General features: G+C 48.0%; 1 protein-coding gene across 3 annotated transcripts in view; it reads left to right on the top strand.

Moving 5' to 3' along the window:
• The window catches only part of TBC1D2B (TBC1 domain family member 2B), a 71,721-nt gene that overhangs the window by 44,057 nt on the left and 10,281 nt on the right, over window positions 1–17,383 (top strand). For 2 of the 3 annotated variants that reach the window (XM_045516795.2, XM_010955182.3), the window contains exons 5-10: window positions 785–1,017; window positions 1,706–2,101; window positions 5,544–5,654; window positions 6,653–6,846; window positions 9,792–10,286; window positions 12,738–12,855. In XM_045516795.2, the coding sequence (XP_045372751.2) occupies window positions 785–1,017; window positions 1,706–2,101; window positions 5,544–5,654; window positions 6,653–6,846; window positions 9,792–10,286; window positions 12,738–12,855 (1,547 nt within the window). The remainder of the gene's footprint in view (window positions 1–784; window positions 1,018–1,705; window positions 2,102–5,543; window positions 5,655–6,652; window positions 6,847–9,791; window positions 10,287–12,737; window positions 12,856–17,383) is intronic. The other variant, XM_045516794.2, reaches the window with a different exon arrangement.

Genomic DNA, 17,383 nt, shown 5'->3' with positions numbered 1-17,383 from the left:
TGCCCTCCAGAGATCTTTATTCAGTAACGTCTTTATATTTTGAATGTATGTCTGAATCCACTTACGCTGAAGTTTATTTGGATCCATCAACATTTTTAAGTACTCACTTTTAAGGAAGAGAATAAAACGTGTTTACAGTTAAGAAAAGATACATTTGGGGTTTTTTGTTTTGTTTTGTTTTTACTAAGGACAGATTAACAAAAAATAAGAAGCCAAGGATCCCTCGTATGTTTCTGAGTCCTACCCTTGGAACCAACTATCTCATTTGTAGGTGGGGACCCATCTCTGGGGAAGGGACACCTTGTTTTCAGGGTGCTGTAGGAACTCGGAGCAACCATGTTCTTCCGTGGCCTGTGTCTCTGTTCTCATTGGTCCTGAAAGTACCCAAAATGGGAAAATAGTGATGTGAACATAGAGGCTTGGAGCTGATCTTTTGGAAAATTAAACTTAGCATTACAGAAGAATCTTGAGAGGGGTGTAGTACAGTTTTGTCATAAATTCCTCATTAGTGCTGGTATACAGTCTGCCTTTTTCCATCTGTTTTAAGGCAAAGACTGAGCGATCACATAGAGAAAGCTTTCTTTAAAAGCAATCACATGAAGGATCCAGTGGGGGAATCATCTTTGGTTTTAAGCCTAGTTATTATTGAGAATGAGGCGGGGCAGAGAGTGATGAATGCACAACTTCCTGGAAGACGATAGGTGAGATGCTAATGTGTTTTGTTCGAATTTCAGAAAGGAAGATTTGGCCTGCACTTAAAAAAACAAGTTTTGTTTTTACGTAGGGGTAACTGGCTCAGGATTTCCCTTTGATTTTGGACGTATTCCCTACAAAGGAAAGCGTCCTTTGAAAGACATGATTGGATCATACAAAAATCGACACAGTAGTGGTGACCCTTCAGCCGAGGGGACATCGGGCAGTGGTGGCGCCAGCAAGCCGGCCTCTGAGATGCAGTTGCAGGTGCAGAACCAGCAGGAAGAGCTGGAGCGGTTAAAGAAGGACTTATCCAGTCAGAAGGTAATTCTCCCTCCTCACATTTCTATCTCCTGTCACATCAGCAGTCCAGAAACCAGAGGAGCAAAGCCTGGCTTTCATTTTTCTGACTTTTATTTCCCAGAGGTGCTTTCCCCTAAGAGTTGTATGTTGCCAGGGCCGCTGTCCTAGACTCTGCTGCTCTGCTTGATCGTTTGTTCAGAGACATTTGAATTTCCGAGGAAAGTGAAGACCCACCTCAGGGTGGGTCGGGGAGGGTATTGCCTGCCCCTCGCCCACTCCTGCCCTGACGTCCAGTCTCTGAGCCCAGCTTCAGCCCAGGGCCCATGAACAGTTGTTAAAAGAGTTTCCACATCCTGTTAAACAGTTTCCTTCTGAGCTGATCAAACCTAATTATACCAATTCCTCCGCAGATCAGTGAGTTTAGAGCTCAGATTTTTTAATACGGATTTACTGGGAACCATTGCTCATTGCAGTCTGCCTGTCCACTGTTTCCTGTTTCCTATTATTGTTCTCTGCAGACAGCCTTTATGGAATAAGTATTTTTCCTTCTCTATTTTTGAGATCCTTCAAGAGGAAGTTCGATATTCAAATATTTCCAGTAAAGTTTCTGCATTTGCTCAAATTCCAGTGGGGGCTCCGTGTAGGGTTGTCACGATTTCTGCTTTTCCTCCCGTCCCTGCTCCTCACTCCATCCTCCTCGGTTTCCCAGGAGCTGGTGCGGCTGCTGCAGCAGACGGTGCGGTCCTCCCAGTATGACAAGTACTTCACGAGCAGCCGCCTCTGTGAGGGGGTCCCGCAGGACACACTGGGGCTTCTGCACCAGAAGGATGACCAGATTCTGGGCCTCACCAGCCAGCTTGAGAAGTTCAACCTGGAAAAAGAGAGCCTTCAGCAGGAAGTGAGGACGCTGAAGAGCAAAGTGGGCGAGCTCAGCGAGCGGCTGGGGATGCTGATGGAGACCATCCAGGCCAAGGACGAGGTCATCATCAAGCTCTCGCGGCAGCTGAGCGAGTGTGAGGGCAGCGTGTCTTCTCCCACCACCTCGCCCGGCTCGCCCACCGCCGCTCTCGCCAGCAGGGAGCAGCTGGAACTGGACAGGCTGAAAGTAAGAGCAGGATGTGGGCTCCCATCATGAGACAAGAAATCCAAAACCCATTAACAGTCTGTCGATGTCACTCTAGAGCTGCTGGCCTCAGCGAGCTCATTTGATGTGACAGAGCAGCTGTGCTTTTTCTTTTTTCCAAACAAATGTCACAGGACTTACAGTCAGATAACTGTTTTCTAAGAAGCTTCCTTGGAAAATGAAAGTCTGAGTCCACCGATGTCACCATAGCTCAGAACAGTTTCACGTCTTCCCTCCCTTGCTCTCAGGCAGCCGAGACTTCTCTATTTATACACCCTTAGAACTTCATTGTTCCTCGTAATGTCTGGAGGCTTTCTTGCCCCCTCTGTGCACAGATGCTCATACCAGCATCATTGCACAGCCTTCCCCAGGACCTGGTAGAGGCCAGATGAGGGAGCGTTGTTCCCAGCAGCTAGTGTGGGTCTGCTGGGGAAGTGGACCCTGGCTCCCAAGCCCCCCTGGAAAGAGGGTCTGCTCAGAGTTGGTGCTCCCACCCTGCGCCTAAAGCAGGCAGATCCTGACACTCAAGAGGGAAGGCAGAGCTCTCCTCCCTGTGTCCCTCTCTAGGCTGATCCCAGGGATGGGACGCTGGTTCCTGAACACAGGTGACTCTCCCAGTCACACCCAGCGTGGTGACCAGCTGATGAGGTAGGAAGAACACACGGCATCTTGGTTAGAGTTGCCAGTGAAAGTGTTTTTGTTTATATCCACAACCTAGACTGTACCTGACCCTACGTACACACCCCATTGGTAACACACATTTTATGACTGCTTATTTAATGTCAGCTGAATGTTCTGTTTTGCAAGCATGTCTATTTTTATAATATTTAGAGAATAACGCCAGGGTGTTTGGTGTCCGGGTTGCAGTGAGCGGTGTGGGGCAGTGGGGGAAGGCGGGAGCACGCTTTCCAGGGGAGCCAAGCCAGGGTGCACGGGGGAGGGGGGGGGTGGGGAGCGGGCGCTTTGTTGCTGTGGCTCCACGCACTCCTGTTAGAGAAGCTGACAGCTGATCAGAGTTCGACTTCTCGCCCTTTTCTTTGTGCAGCATAGTGGGTGACATTTTTCCTCCCACGTTTCTCAACTTAGTTTATAAAGCCTGTGGCTCCAGAATTCTACAACAGTCAGGTGAAGTGGTGACCTAGCTTGAAAGGAGGCAGGCTGGTTGTGGAGGGACCTCGCTGTGGCCCATGCCTTCTGAGTGAGTCCTGCCTGGCTCAGCCTCCCCCGGTTTTCTGCCACTGCTCTGCCTGGCCGGTTATCGCCAGGCATCTGCATGCCACGCAGACACTCACACCCCCGCTTCCCCTGTGTGGCTCTGGAAGAACGGAAGTGGGGAGTCTCATCGTCCTTCACGTCTGGACACTGTGTGGTTTCCATGTGCTTGCTCCCTTTGTCTAGGTAGGGAAGAAATTGTATGTGTGTATCTGTGGGGGGAAGCCCTCTTTTTTGTTGTTACTGTTACTCTCTGTTTCTTGCTTTAGAGTCAGTGTGTGTGGCCTGTAATGATTTCTGCTTTTTAGGATATTCTAACATTTCTTTTTTGGTCTAATTCATGGTCAGTTTCTGTTCCTGTAGCATGATGAGGCAGGAACAAATATTGGGCTCAGGATTTTACCACCCTAATGATCTAAAGACTTTATTTTTCTCATATTTTCTTCCAGGCCTTTTTCATGTTTACTTAATTCGTTCACTTTTGTGGTAGACAGATTTTTGTCATTCGGCCTTAGAGCCCAGGCACTTTCTATGTTGCTGTCATTAATGATTCCAGAATTGTCCATCTTTTGACTCTGTTATTTACTTAATCAACCTTTGTCATCTTTGCTGCGATTTGCTATTTCATGAACATCTCCATGCACACAGCTTTTCCTTCTTCGGACTCTTTCATTCACTCAGTCAGCCATGCGCCAGGCTTTGTACTCTGCACAAAGTACACGGCCTCTGTCCTCCTGGAGCCCGCAGTTTAGTTTAGAAAGCACAAAGATAAAAGCATAATCACAACTGTAATAAGCACCAGTGTGGAAGGGGATGGAGCCCGTATGGGATGGTGGTTTAGACTGAGCACAGGCTGTGGAGCCAGACCTGGCTGGGTTCAAACCCAGCTTCACCTCTTAGGAACTCTAACATCGGGTGGGCTAGTTCCCCTCTCTGCCTCAGTGTTCATCCATGAAACAGCGCTCACCTCTTAGGGTCTTGTAAGGATTAAAAGAGGTACTCCAGGTAAAGCCCCCACTCAGCACCGGGCACCTCAGAGTCTTCGCTTGCTGTGATCATCATCATCATTCTAGAGAAAGAATCCTTAAGATAAATGATCAGGACTTCCTTAGACGATGACACAAATTTTAACTTAAAGACACAGATGGCAGACTGTGATGTCCTGTCCTCCTGACCCACGTCGTACCGCTGTGTCTCTGGATGCCTCTCCGGGGCGTGGCCGTGGTCTCTGTCCTGGGACAGCCCAGGACTCAGTGCTTCTCTTGACCACCCCTGGTCTGCCTTGGAGCTGTCGTGAGCAGAGTTTCTCCTATGATTGAGGGATCAGAAATTCCTAGGGAACTTCAAACAGAGTAGGGGAAAAACACATCTGTAAATGACTGAATTTGGTAGGGAGGATTCAGAAATCAGTGCCCTAATTGTCTCAGAGATTTCCTTTCACTTTCCTTGTTTGGAGTTTTACGGGCTGAAGCTGACATATGACACCCGCTTCTACCAGACCTGGACTTTTAGTCAGACTTGGCAGAACTTGTCACCAGCTCGTGATGTTCTCTTAAAAACATAAAGCAAATGTGGCAGAAGTTAACATTTGGCAAATGTAGGTGACGGGTGTATTGTGTTTTTTGTACTTTTCTTTCGGTTTTTTCATAAGTTTGAATTTTTTCAACGTAAAAGAGTTGAGGAACATGTCCTTGAAAGTGCCTTATGCACTGTAGGTTATGGGTATTCATTATTAAGTGTCATTCTTTAGTTAAGGGCATTGTTTATGTGTGCAGCCTTTTCTGCATAAACTGGACAAGTGAAAATGAGAATCTACAGGAAACTTGTTTAGTTTCTGTAGTTAAAAAGAAAATGAATGGAGGGTATTGCCTTTTACCACATTAATGAATGTAGATAGATAAAATATTTGCATAGATTTAGGGCATAAGTCCTACTTACATTTCCTAAGATCGGTTGAGAAAAATCACTACCATTAAGTAAATTTATTTCCCCATCTCCTTCATCACAGAAGTAGCCCTGGCCTTCCTTCTGCTGCCAAGGGCGGCCACAGAATTTAATCGGAAAGTGCCCAGTAGTCAGCTTTCAGCTCCTTAGACTCGCTCCAAGTTAGCAGAGTGATTTGATTGATGAGGCAGCAAAATATCGATTATATAGAATAATTAGTCAGCACTCAGCCGATGTGAATTGAGGGACTCCTTTTTTTCTCCAACAGGATAATCTACAGGGGTACAAAACCCAAAATAAATTTCTAAATAAGGAAATCTTGGAACTGTCAGCTCTACGGAGAAATGCAGAAAGAAGAGAGAGGGATCTAATGGCAAAGGTGGGTGAGGATGGGTATATTCTATTACCTGAAACCGTTTAAAAATGGATGTTTTAAAATCAGTTCAGTCCCCATGCTTGGAGGGATGTGGTCGCTGATACCAAAATATATTTAAAATACATATAATCCATAGCTCTGTGTGCTTAGTCTCACTTTCTCTGTGATGAAAACAAATAGAAATGCCCCGAGATGTGGCTTTTATTCACACACGTAGTAAAATTTACAGAAAAACAATTAAATACAGTTCTAAGATCCCCCAGATTATTTGGGGGTATTTGGATTTTGATTTACACGATTGAGTTGTGTGAATCAGTTTCATATCTATAAATGGGGATGGTGAGGATGGCGCTGCCTCTGTGGACCCCATGGTATGAGAGTCAAATGTGATTGTGGCTGGAAGAGGCTTTGCAAAGTGTAAAGACATCACAGGCGTTACAGTTATATCAAATGAAATTCATTGACTCTGTGTCCACAGCTGTTATATCTTGTATAGCTTTTGAACAGTCCTTGAAGCATCTTCCCAAACCTGTTCCTGCATGTTTCCCAGGGTTGTATTGACTTGTCTGATGTAAGGTGGCAGATGGGAGCTAGTCCTGGGTCACAGCATCCTAAGATGGTATTGATGTAACATGGGGTGGCTGCTTCGGGCCCAGGTGCCAAGTGGCACTCAGCTTGACCTCAGTAATTGGCGTGTGGCCTGGTTTCTGCTGGTCATCTCAACCCTGCCGAGAGCTGACACATGCATTGACATCCGGAGGCCTTATTATCAGTATTTCTCCTGTACCAGGCCCCCTTGAAGGAAGAGGGGGGCCCACGCAGGCCATTTTAAACAAAGCAGGGGGCCTGTGGCATGAATTCATCTCTGGTCTTTGATACAGCCTCTTCTGGCTCACTTCCTAGTAGTTTTGGGCTTGTCGTTCACTGGTTGCTTGGGGTACTTAAGGACTGCCTTTCCTGTGTCTCTGTCTGGATGGAGGTAACCACCACGTTCTCTGCAGTATTCTAGCCTGGAAGCCAAGCTCTGCCAGATAGAAAGCAAATACTTGATATTGCTCCAAGAAATGAAGACCCCAGTTTGCTCAGAAGAACAGGGGCCTGCTCGGGATGTCATAGCCCAGCTGCTGGAGGACGCTCTGCAGGTCGAGAGCCAGGAGCACTCGGAGCAGGCATTCGTTAAGCCTCATCTTGTCAGGTAAAGGTGTTAGCAACGGTTGGGGACAGCGCGACCCACTTCTCAAGCTCCTCTTTCAACAGCAGTAGCCGTTCAGAGAGAACTTTACATAGATAGTTGTCTGTGTCTCATTTGATGCTCATGACAAGCACTGCACAGACATCAGAACAGATAATCTCATCATTCTTGCTATAATAATCAAGTAACAGAGCTGGCATTCAGCCCAGGTCTTTGATTCCAAGACCTGTCTCCCGTGGGCCATGCCAGCATGGACGGTAGCCTTGGTTCCAGTCCTGCTGTAAGAGGAGCCAGTCTTCTAGGAGTAGACCCCTCCTGTGAGACACAGCTGCACCCACGGGTAGTGAGAAAGCAGAGGGTCCCCTAAGTGGGGACCCTTCTCCATTTGCGGGAGACACTAGGGTAACCTGATCAGTGGTTCTTAACTCACTGAGGGTCTGATGAGAGCCATGGACACACTTGGCCCCAAAATGCTCTTGGGCACATGCACAGTATTGCTATATTTTTCAGAAAATCATGGAGCCTCTGACTGCTCTTGAATTAAGAACCTTCACATCCTAGTTTCGGAAAAATGAGATTTGTGAAATATTGGAGCGAGGAGAAATCTGCAGGTTCACGCAGCCCAGTCTCCTGTTTCCGCCCCTTTGTGGCTCCCCATAGCCCAGTGTCGAGGGCCCACTTGCTGCTGTGGCCCCGCGTCTGCTCCATCCCGGTCCTGGCAGAGCCTTGTTTCTGCTTGACCCACTCCTTCCCTTCTCCGTGCCTCCAGCACTGGCCTCTTGTTCAGGCTGCTCAGGTGACAGAACTACGCTGTCAGAATACAGCCAACAGCAGCGTTACAGAACTCTGAGGTCTGTGTGCCGGGACTGCGCCCAGGGCTTTACACGTGGGCTCGTATTTCATGCTCAGTGAGGTGGCTGTTGGTATCCTCACTCCGCAAATACAGAAGCTGCGGTTAGAGAGGTGATGTAACTTGCCCAGGGTCGCACGGCCGGTGAGTGGCAAGGACAGGACCCCAGTCTGGGCGGCCAGGTTCCCGGGCACAGAGCGCCCTCTCCACACCGTGCACTCCTGCTTTGTTCACGGAGGCGGGGAGCTGCCGTGAGGGCGGTCTGGCAGTCTGCCCCGAGGCACCTCACCGTCTTCCCAGGTGCGGTGTGGGCTCTCACTGTTTCTGTTCTGTGCTTTCAGACTTCATGTAGAAGTAGACCAATAGATGTGTGTATGGATTTAACTTTTCATTATGGAAAATTCCAAACATACAAAGTAATAGAATCACATAACAACTCCCACATGCAGCTGTTACCCAGTAATTTAGCAATTATTAATGTTTTGCCAATCTTGTTTATTCTTACCCTCTCTCCTCCAAAGTTTTTTTTTTTTTTCCTGGAATGTTTTAGAGCAAGTGTCAGACATATCACTTCACCTTTAAACACTTCAATATGTACTTCTATTTGAAGACATCTTTTAAAATATAGTTTATTTTTTAAGCTGCTTTTGGGGGGAGGGGTGGTAATTACATTTATTAAAAAAAAATTTCTTTTTAAATGAAAGTACCATGGATTCAACCCAGGACCTCGTGCACACTAAGCACACACTCTACCACTGAGCTATGCCCTCCCCTCCAAAAACACTTTAATATGCTAATCCTACCATATTCGGTTTTTTGCAACTTACTTCTTTCAGTATTATTTTCTGAAATTACACGTTAGTACATGTAGCTCCTGAGTATTCTTTTTTACCTGCCTCACACCACTTCATTATATGAGTGTATCACATCTTTATTCCTTTCTCTTGTGGTGGACACTTAGAATAGTTCCATTTTCCCTTCTTACAACCCGCGATGCAGTAAACATCGTGGTACATGTTTCCTTGTTTCCCTGTGTCCACGTGAGAGAGTTTCTCCAGGATGTAGGCTAGAGGTGGAATTCCTGACCTAGAGGGAGTGTGTATCTTCAGCTCTGCTGGATCCAATTTCCAAAGTGTTCAAGTTTACACACTCAGCGGCAGTGTGTGAAAGGCCTTTGTATTGGTTTTCTGTGACTGCCATGACAAATCATCACAAACTTAGTGGCTTATGCGTATTTATTATCTAATAGTTCCATAGGTCAGCAGTCCAACACGGCCTCGCTGGCTGACAGTCAGGGTATCAGCAGTGTTGTGTTCTTTCTGGAGGCTCTAGGAGACAATTTGTGTCCTTGCTCATTCAGGCTGTTGACAGAATACAGTTCCTTCTGGTTGTAGGACTCGGCCTCTGTTTCCTTGCTGGCTGTCAGGTGTGGCCATTCCCAGCTTCAGGAGGCCACCTGCATTCCTTGGCTTGTGGCCCCCTTCTTCCATCCTCAAAGCCAGCAACAGTGGCACCAGGCCCTCTCACACCTCATAACCCCTCTGCCTCTTCTTCCATTGTTGCATCTCTCTGGTCAGATCTTCCGCTTTTAAGGGCTCCTGCGATTAGTGTGGTCCCACCCAGGGAACCCAGGGTAATCTGCCTGTCTTAAGTTCTGTAACCATAATCCATAATTCCACATGCAGCGTTCCTTTTGCCGTGTAACGTCACATATTCACAGGTTCCAGGGATGTCTTTGGGGGCCATTGTTCTGCCTACCACAGCCTTAATTCTTTTTCATCCCTAATATCTTATAAATATTTGTGTTTGCAATACTGCTTGTATTTTCTTCTGTGCTTTTCACATTTAGCCCCTCAGCCATCAAGAATTGACTTTTTTTCTGTATAATATCAAAAAGAGATCTAACATAATTTTTTTCTATATGGATAGCCAGTTATCCTCACCCTGTTTGTTAAGAAGTTTATTATTTCCTCACTGAGTTTCCTCGTATATCAAAGTGCCGTTACACGTGGGTGGATTTCTAGGTTCTCTTTTCTGTTTCATTGGCCTTTTTGCCCAGATTGCATCATTTAACTTTTGCTTTTGTTTTTCTCAACAGTGAATATGACATTTATGGGTTTAGGACTGTCCCAGAGGATGACGAGGAGGAGAAGTTGGTCGCCAAAGTCCGGGCATTGGACCTGAAGACCCTCTACCTCACAGAAAACCAGGAGGTTTCCACAGGGGTCAAGTGGGAAAACTATTTTGCGAGCACGATGAACAGGGAGATGATGTGCTCGCCGGAGTTAAAGAACCTGATCCGGGCGGGCATTCCACACGAGCACCGTTCCAAGGTGTGGAAGTGGTGTGTGGACCTTCACACCAGGAAATTCAAGGACGGCACAAAGCCTGGTTACTTCCAGACCTTGCTTCAGAAGGCGCTGGAAAAGCAGAACCCGGCCTCCAAGCAGATCGAGCTGGACCTGCTGCGGACTCTGCCCAACAACAAGCATTACTCGTGCCCCACCTCGGAAGGCATACAGAAGTTGCGCAACGTCCTGCTCGCCTTCTCCTGGCGGAACCCAGACATCGGCTACTGCCAAGGTCTAAATAGGTGGGTGCTCGGCCCACAGAACGTTCCTGTTTGCTGGTAAGATAGCTTGTAACACCTGACACTGCCCTCCCCTCCTGGAGAGCCAAGAAAGCATGTCTTTTAAGAAAAAGAAGTAGCTGCGGTAAGTGAGTTTTAATTATGCAACATCCCCAATTCTAAAATAACTAAGAGAAACAGACATGCTTTCAGAAAGTATTAAAAACACCACAGTCAAACTGCTTGAAGCAACTAGGCTTCTCATTCTGATTCCTTGTTGTTCCCGCGACCCTCGGGTTTTCATCAGCAGTTTGGTTTCATTAGTTTGTAATGCATGACGTAGAAAGGAGGCTGCTCCTTGTCTGTACAGGAGCTTTGTGACTCAGGACGCTGCCCCAAACACTCCTTCAGCTGGTTGAAACCTAGCCCTTGAAGAGGCCAAACTTGTTTTCTTTTGGACTAGAGCCTCCTGCAGGTCCGCATCCTTCCCCGCTTCCACAGTCAGAAGACGCAGAAAAGCCTCCCACATCCATCCCCTTAATGGCCCAAGCTCCTCACTGTGAGCTGAGTTACACCAGGACGAGCCCGCAGAGGTGCTGAGGGCTCCATCACTGACATGGGGCGCTTGTGGCGGCTTCTTCCTCCGGGTGTCTCTTCCTGGCTAACGTGCTTCTCCCCGCTCACTGCTCACTGCAGTCATGACAGTGTCCGTTTCTGTTCTTCTGTGTAGTCAGAGCAGGTAACCAAGCTTGTTAGGAACAAGGACAGAGTAAGACTGAAGAGGCTCTGTGTGCGTTCTTTAGTGGCTCTCCTGTAAGTCAAGTGCACGCGTGGAGTTTTGAATGCTCATTTGTTCTGGCTGCTCACAGGCCTTTTTAATCCTCATCAGTGTGGGTTACTGACCTCCAGATGAGGGCTGTCTCTGCGTCTGCAATGAGAGGATGGCAGGAAGAAAGGTTTTTAAACTGGAATGTTATTTGGTTAAGACCTGAAGGCAGTGGTTTCTGGAAGTCATTGCCTCTCTGGTGGTCAGGACAGGGTGGCCTCTCTGAGCCCTTGAAGTAAAAGGGTCTTTGGCTACTCCTTGGTGGTCCCCATTTAAAAAAAAAAGGAAAAAGGCCTGTAAATAAGATATTGCCTAACAAAACTGTTTTGTTTTGCTTAAATCCACAATTTACACTGTATACTCAGTCTAAAAATTCCTGGAAGCCGAAAACCTCTGAAACGTACAGGGTTCTGACAAGGACTGGAGCGCGCGCCCCATTTATCTGACCTTGTCACAGCCCCAGTTTTCCGCACAAAAGTACAATTTCCAGAAAGTCAAAGCCTTCTCTGCACCTCCACCCCATCACCATTAGGGCCTCTGAATTTTAACCATTTTATTGGATTGGATTGTTTTCTTCAAAATACTCCATCCACGTATTCTGAGAACCCAAAACTTTAGCAGAACTCTAGCCATTTCTCATTGATTCAGGCCTGTCGCCTTGAACATCGGTTAGTCTAACGTGATGTCCTCAAGGGCTCTGCTGATTTCAGACCCATTACCCCTTCTCCTGGCGTCTCCAGGTTCGGCGCGTGTCCTGGTTTTCTGTGTCCATCTTTCTCCTCTCCATCCCACTCGTGCCTACTCAAGGCATCCCTTCCCACCTACCCCAGGTCTTTTTTTTTAACCTTTTAATTTGAGATTTCACAATAGTTTTATTTAAGGAAAAAAAAAACAAAGACAAACTGAGAAGCAGCTTTAGGGTTTTCCCGTAAGTGATGCGCAGGAACTTCATGTCCCAAGCCAAGGTCTTGGATTTCGGAGGTGTAGAGAGTGTCTTTTCTCTCCCCTCTTCCTTTCCATCCTTCTGCCCTGAATGTCTTTGCATAACCTGGGGTTACTGGATCAGTAATGACAATGTAAGTATCCAGACCTAACGTAACAGTTAATACGTAGGTCCCCTTTCCCACCCCACGTGCCTGCTGTAGCTGCAGTTCTTTCAGAAAGCCCCTCATGGTGGTTCATTTGTCTGAAGCCTCATTTCAAGCAGAATGGTATCAGGAAAGAGGTTTTTAAACTGTCATCTGTTCTCTGCCCCTTACATTCACCCCTGAATGTTTTGTGCATAAAAGGATTAATTGGAACTTCTTGAACAATAAACTCAAAGAATTAGCTTCATTAGCAAAAATCTTACAGTGAAAACATTTTTTTGAATGAGGCTGGCTAATCATTGGGAAACTATTTTGTCATCTTTAGACAAAAACCAAATGAAGGAGAGGCTGGATGCAGCTTTGCTTCTCAAACTAGGAAATACCTCCCTCCCCATGGAACACTTACTTCGTCTTCTTTCTTGGAGAACTATAAGTGGCCATGGCCGTGGCCGTGAGGGAGCCCGGCACACTGCGGAGGCCTCTGTGGAGACAGACCGCACTGCCTGTGTCTGGGCGGGGGGCTGGGCAGGGGCTGGAGCTCACCTTGTTCTCCATTTGCAGATTGGTGGCAGTGGCCCTCCTGTACCTGGAACAAGAAGATGCTTTCTGGTGTCTAGTCACCATCGTGGAAGTTTTCATGCCTCGAGACTATTACACAAAGACTCTTTTAGGATCCCAGGTACTTCTAAAAATATTGTGCTTCAGTCAGCAACTTGAGAATTAGAGCTGAAATGTGACCTGAATTAAGCCTTGGTTGGGGAGGTTCCATGTGCGTGGCTTCAGCGACTGACCCCTGAAGAAGGCGCCCACCAAGGCCAGGCTGAGCTGTCTGCAAGCGAGCAAGTGCCGGGTGGGGGTCACCTGGGGCCCTGGGAGCCAGCAGAGCAGTTACTACATCCAGACAAACAGACCAGGGAGGTGGGCCTGCTCTTGGGTCACTGCTCTCTCCGCACTCTGCCCCTGGGCTCGGCAGCCTGCCTGGCCGGCTAGGCTACCATCCAGAGTGTGTGAGCTCAGGGTCTCCGAGAAGCAGAGGCCAAGGCAGAAGCAGACGTGCCAGAGATTTCTAAGGGGAAACATCTGTGAAGGACTGAGGGGTGGGCCCAGGGAAGACTCCGAAAACCCCAAGACCAGGAGAAGGAAGGAGTTCTGGGTGGGGGGTGGGGGAGAAAGATCTCAGACTGCTGTGCGGCTCTGAGGAAGCTTTGGCCAGGCTAATGCAGAGTCCTCAAGCCAAGGTCACCTGTTAAAGGCGCACATGTCTCATGGGAAAGGGCTGTGTTAGTACCCCTGCCCTGCTCACTGGCTGAAAGCAGCTGGGGACAAGACGGCTTCTGTAAATGAATGCGGTGGTGAGTCCCCAGGGGCAGCTCTGGGGCCCTCAGTCACCGCCCACAGCAGGAGGCCTGGCACTTCCCTGCCTTCCCAAGGCCGGCCTCACGGCCCCTCCCATTCCTGCTGCTCTGGCGCAGCAGGGACCCCAGTGACAGCAGTTACCTTACCGGATTATCCTTGAGTGTCTTCTCGTCTTCCAGCTGCTCAGCTGTGCCTTAAGGGCTGCAGCCCTGTCTTTCATTTGAGCATCCCTCTCGCCCAGCAGAGAGTGTCTGAGCTTACGTGAGCTTCTTTCTGCCCAGGGCGGAGGAGCCCCAGCCTCACGCCAGCAGCTGCACAGCTGCGCAAAGCCGTACGCGTGGAGGTATCGTTACTCCCACTTTTCTTGGGAGAAAACTGAGGATCAAAGCCACTAAGCATCTTCCTGAGGTGCCACTGCTGAGCGCCCGAGTTGGGGTTTGGAGTCAGACCTCTACAGCTCCAGGCCCAAGCTTGTCCCCCGCCCTGCCACTGCCTCTGCCTCTTAGAGCGAGTGCTGAGAGAGGATGGTGGGAGGGTGAGCTCTGCCTTCTGCAGAGCGGCTTTCCTCCTCCGGGTCCCTGTCCCAGCTTCATGGTGTCAGCTGATCCTGGGAGAAGCGCACACATCGGCCTCCCTGTGATCACTTCCCTTTGCTCATTAAACTAGAGATTATTTTTTGTTAAAATAGTGTGTAAACTGGTAGGAAATGAACAGTGATGGGAAGAGGAGGCAGCAGTCACAGTCAGGTGCAAATGAAGAGGCCAGTGAAGAAAGTTTTATGTGTTCTTAGACACCTGGAAGCTCATAGCTTCAAAATCTCAGATGCCTCAATGTTTCAGAATAGAAAAATGAAGCATTGCTCTTTCTCAGTTCCACTGAGGATGGTTGAGCACATTGGTGAGGATCTTGGGTGAGGGGTCACAAGGCTGGGTCACAAGCCACAGCTCTCTCCTGTGAGCAAGCTTGACCACGTCACATAACATCCCCATGCCTCAGTTTCCCCAGGTGCAGGAAAGTGCCATACTCCCTCGAATGGAGTGTTTGAGGTTGAATTCAGGTGATGCATTAAAAAGTATAATATGCTTACATTTGAAAAAACCCAGTAAAATTATTATTGTTATTATAGGCAGAAGGGGAAGACCTATTTTAAGTATGTGAATCTAAGATAAAGTTTGCTTCACATTATTACATAAAGATAAATGTAAACTCTAAGGAGACTTTTCCCCTAACTAAAACAACAGGTGGTCACTGAAGAGAAGTTAGGTAACACAGAAATACATATTCAGAAAATGAAAAATCACCTGTTACCCTACCAGCTCGAGAACCCACAGGTAGAATTTTGATACATCTCCTTCTTACTTTCCCCCTCCAACACATTTAGGTATCCAAACTGAGAACATGGTCATCCTCGCTGGGTCACGCGATAGCACAGCATTTTCCCATGTCATTATGCAGTTTTCAGCCATTACGTCTGGTGGCTATAATAATCCATCGGGTGAATGGAAGTGATGTATTTGACCATTCTCCTCTGATGAATGTTGTGTAGGGCTCCTGTTAAAGTGGAGATAGCTTTGTGTGCACAGTCATTCTCAGCGCTGTGCTTTGCAAAACGCCGTCAGCCGCCTCCTGCCAGAGCCGAGCGCCCGGGCCCCTGGCACACTGCACTGCAGCCCAGATGCTCCACGGCTTTTCCGTCCTTCCCTCGGCTGAATGCACATTGCGCACCAGGACCTCACTAGGCGCTGAGGACACAGAGACTGAAACAGTCATTCCATGTCCTCTTGAGCTCAGAGTGGCTGAACAGAGGCCCGAGCAAGCATCCCCTGGCAGCCTGCTCCACGCCAGCCCTCTGCCAAGCAGTGGGCAGCCTCAAGAACCAGCACCATCTGCAGTCCGATGGGGAGGAGAGGTGTGCGCCTGGGTCTCCTCAGCTTCAAGGCCAGCTGGCCTGCCCCTTCCCCTTAGGCGTCTTCACCCCGGACCCTCCAGGCAGAGTGGGTCACATCGCCATCACTTGGCCTGATGATCAGCTGTCCGTCCCGTCTCCCTGGCCTGTTTATAGCCCTAAAGGCAGCTCATGGTCCCTGTCGTCTCTCATCGCCAGGACTGGCCAGCATCAGGCGTGCCGTGTGTGCAGACGTGTAGTCGTTGCTGGAATGCTGAGGGTGGAGAGGCCCCAGCGCTCACTAGTGCGCGGCGCTGACCCTGCCTTGTGGGGGGCCGGGCCTTCAGGAAAACTGACCTAAGCGGGCATCCAGGAGCGGCTGGCCGCCACGGCTACCTCGCGTGCGATGGGTGCTGCTCTTGCACCTTGCCTCTCGGTGGTTGGTCCTCCTGTCAGAATTTTATGGGTGGGGGGAGTGGATGTGCGTGAGAAGGGGAGAGGCTGATACTTTTTGCGCACTGTCTGCACACCGTGGGATGGTTTTATAACTTTTTATCTACTTCTGTTTTTTAACTTTTCTAAGAAAAATTAATTATTCATTTCAGCCGATTTAGATCTTTGAAATTTTGTTTCTTTTAGTCAGAAAGCAAACTAGTCAAAATTGTATGTTTCCAACCATGATTCCTATATTTTGTTATCCTCTGTGCACCCTAGGGTGACTTTACAGTGCTTTAGAATAATTTCTGTAAAAACAAAAAAAAAGTTTTTTTAGTTTTTTAAACTTTACTTTGCCCTTTAAAGTTTTAAATTTTAACTAATAATACCTATTTAAACCTAGGGTTTTTTTAAAATTTTTAACTGTCAAGTCTTCTAGGTTTAAAAAGAAAAAAAACTTTCCAAAGGATAAACAATTGAGTTTTCCAAAGTTTTGGATTGTCCCAAATAAGGACATTTAAAAATGTCATTTGAACATTATTTATTTATTTATTTAAAACATTTAAAATGTATTTGTTTATTGTGGGGGAGGTAATTAGGTTTATTCGTTTACTTTAAAGGAGGTTCTGGGGATTGAACCCAGGACGAGGTGTTCATGCTAGGCACATACTGTACCACTGAGCTATACCCTCCCCCTGAACATTTATTTAGATTGTTTCTAGTTATTTTAGTGTCCCAGTAATCCCAAGAGTTACCACACGTGTATTTTAACGTGACTGATATGCAGGTGGAAGTTTTGCAAGTTTTTCTGGGATTCTTTCCTAGGAGGAGACTTGCTGTAGGGTGTGAGTGTCTTCATCTTCCAGGTGTTGCCGAATTGCTCTCCCAAATGGTTGTACCAGTTCATACTCCCACGACGGCACAGTTCCGAGAACATGGATGAGGTGGACACACCTCATGGGCACTCGGTTCTTGCTCACCGCTGCCCCTGTTCCTGGGCGGCCTGGCTTTGGCTTGTTGTGCATCTGTGGCTTGCTCTCCTCAGCTGGTCTCTTTCTTTCAGTTTCATTATTCATCTGTGGTGGCCTCTCCCTCCACCCTGGTCTCCCATAGAGCCTCGGCCTCGGTTCTCTGGCGGGCAGCAGTTATCCTGGTAGAGATGCCCTCGGGTACCAGCATGTTCCAGTTCCCCCTAGCCCAGCCCTCATGGCTGTGATCTGGCCCTAAGGGACCACGCTGCCCCCTCCGTGCCCCAGGTGGGAGGCATGTGTATTCTGAGCACCCCTCTTCCTTACCTCTAACACCTGAGGGGTCCGTAGTTTCAACAGACGTTACCTCCACGTAATTCTGATCCATGAGCTCCTCTCCTCCCCACCGCGTTTCCTTGTCAGCTCTTCGTCACCTCTGCCCTGGGTGGGATGGGGTTTCCCCTCCAGCTCAGCCCCCTCCACTGAGGGATGGATCCAAAGTACAAGTCCAACCGCATTGTTCTCCTGCTTAAAGCCTCTAAATGCTTCTCATTCATTGCCTG

This window comes from Camelus bactrianus, chromosome 27 (assembly GCF_048773025.1).
Source record: "Camelus bactrianus isolate YW-2024 breed Bactrian camel chromosome 27, ASM4877302v1, whole genome shotgun sequence".
Lineage (NCBI taxonomy): Eukaryota > Metazoa > Chordata > Mammalia > Artiodactyla > Camelidae > Camelus > Camelus bactrianus.
This window is presented reverse-complemented; position numbering and strand designations above follow the sequence as displayed.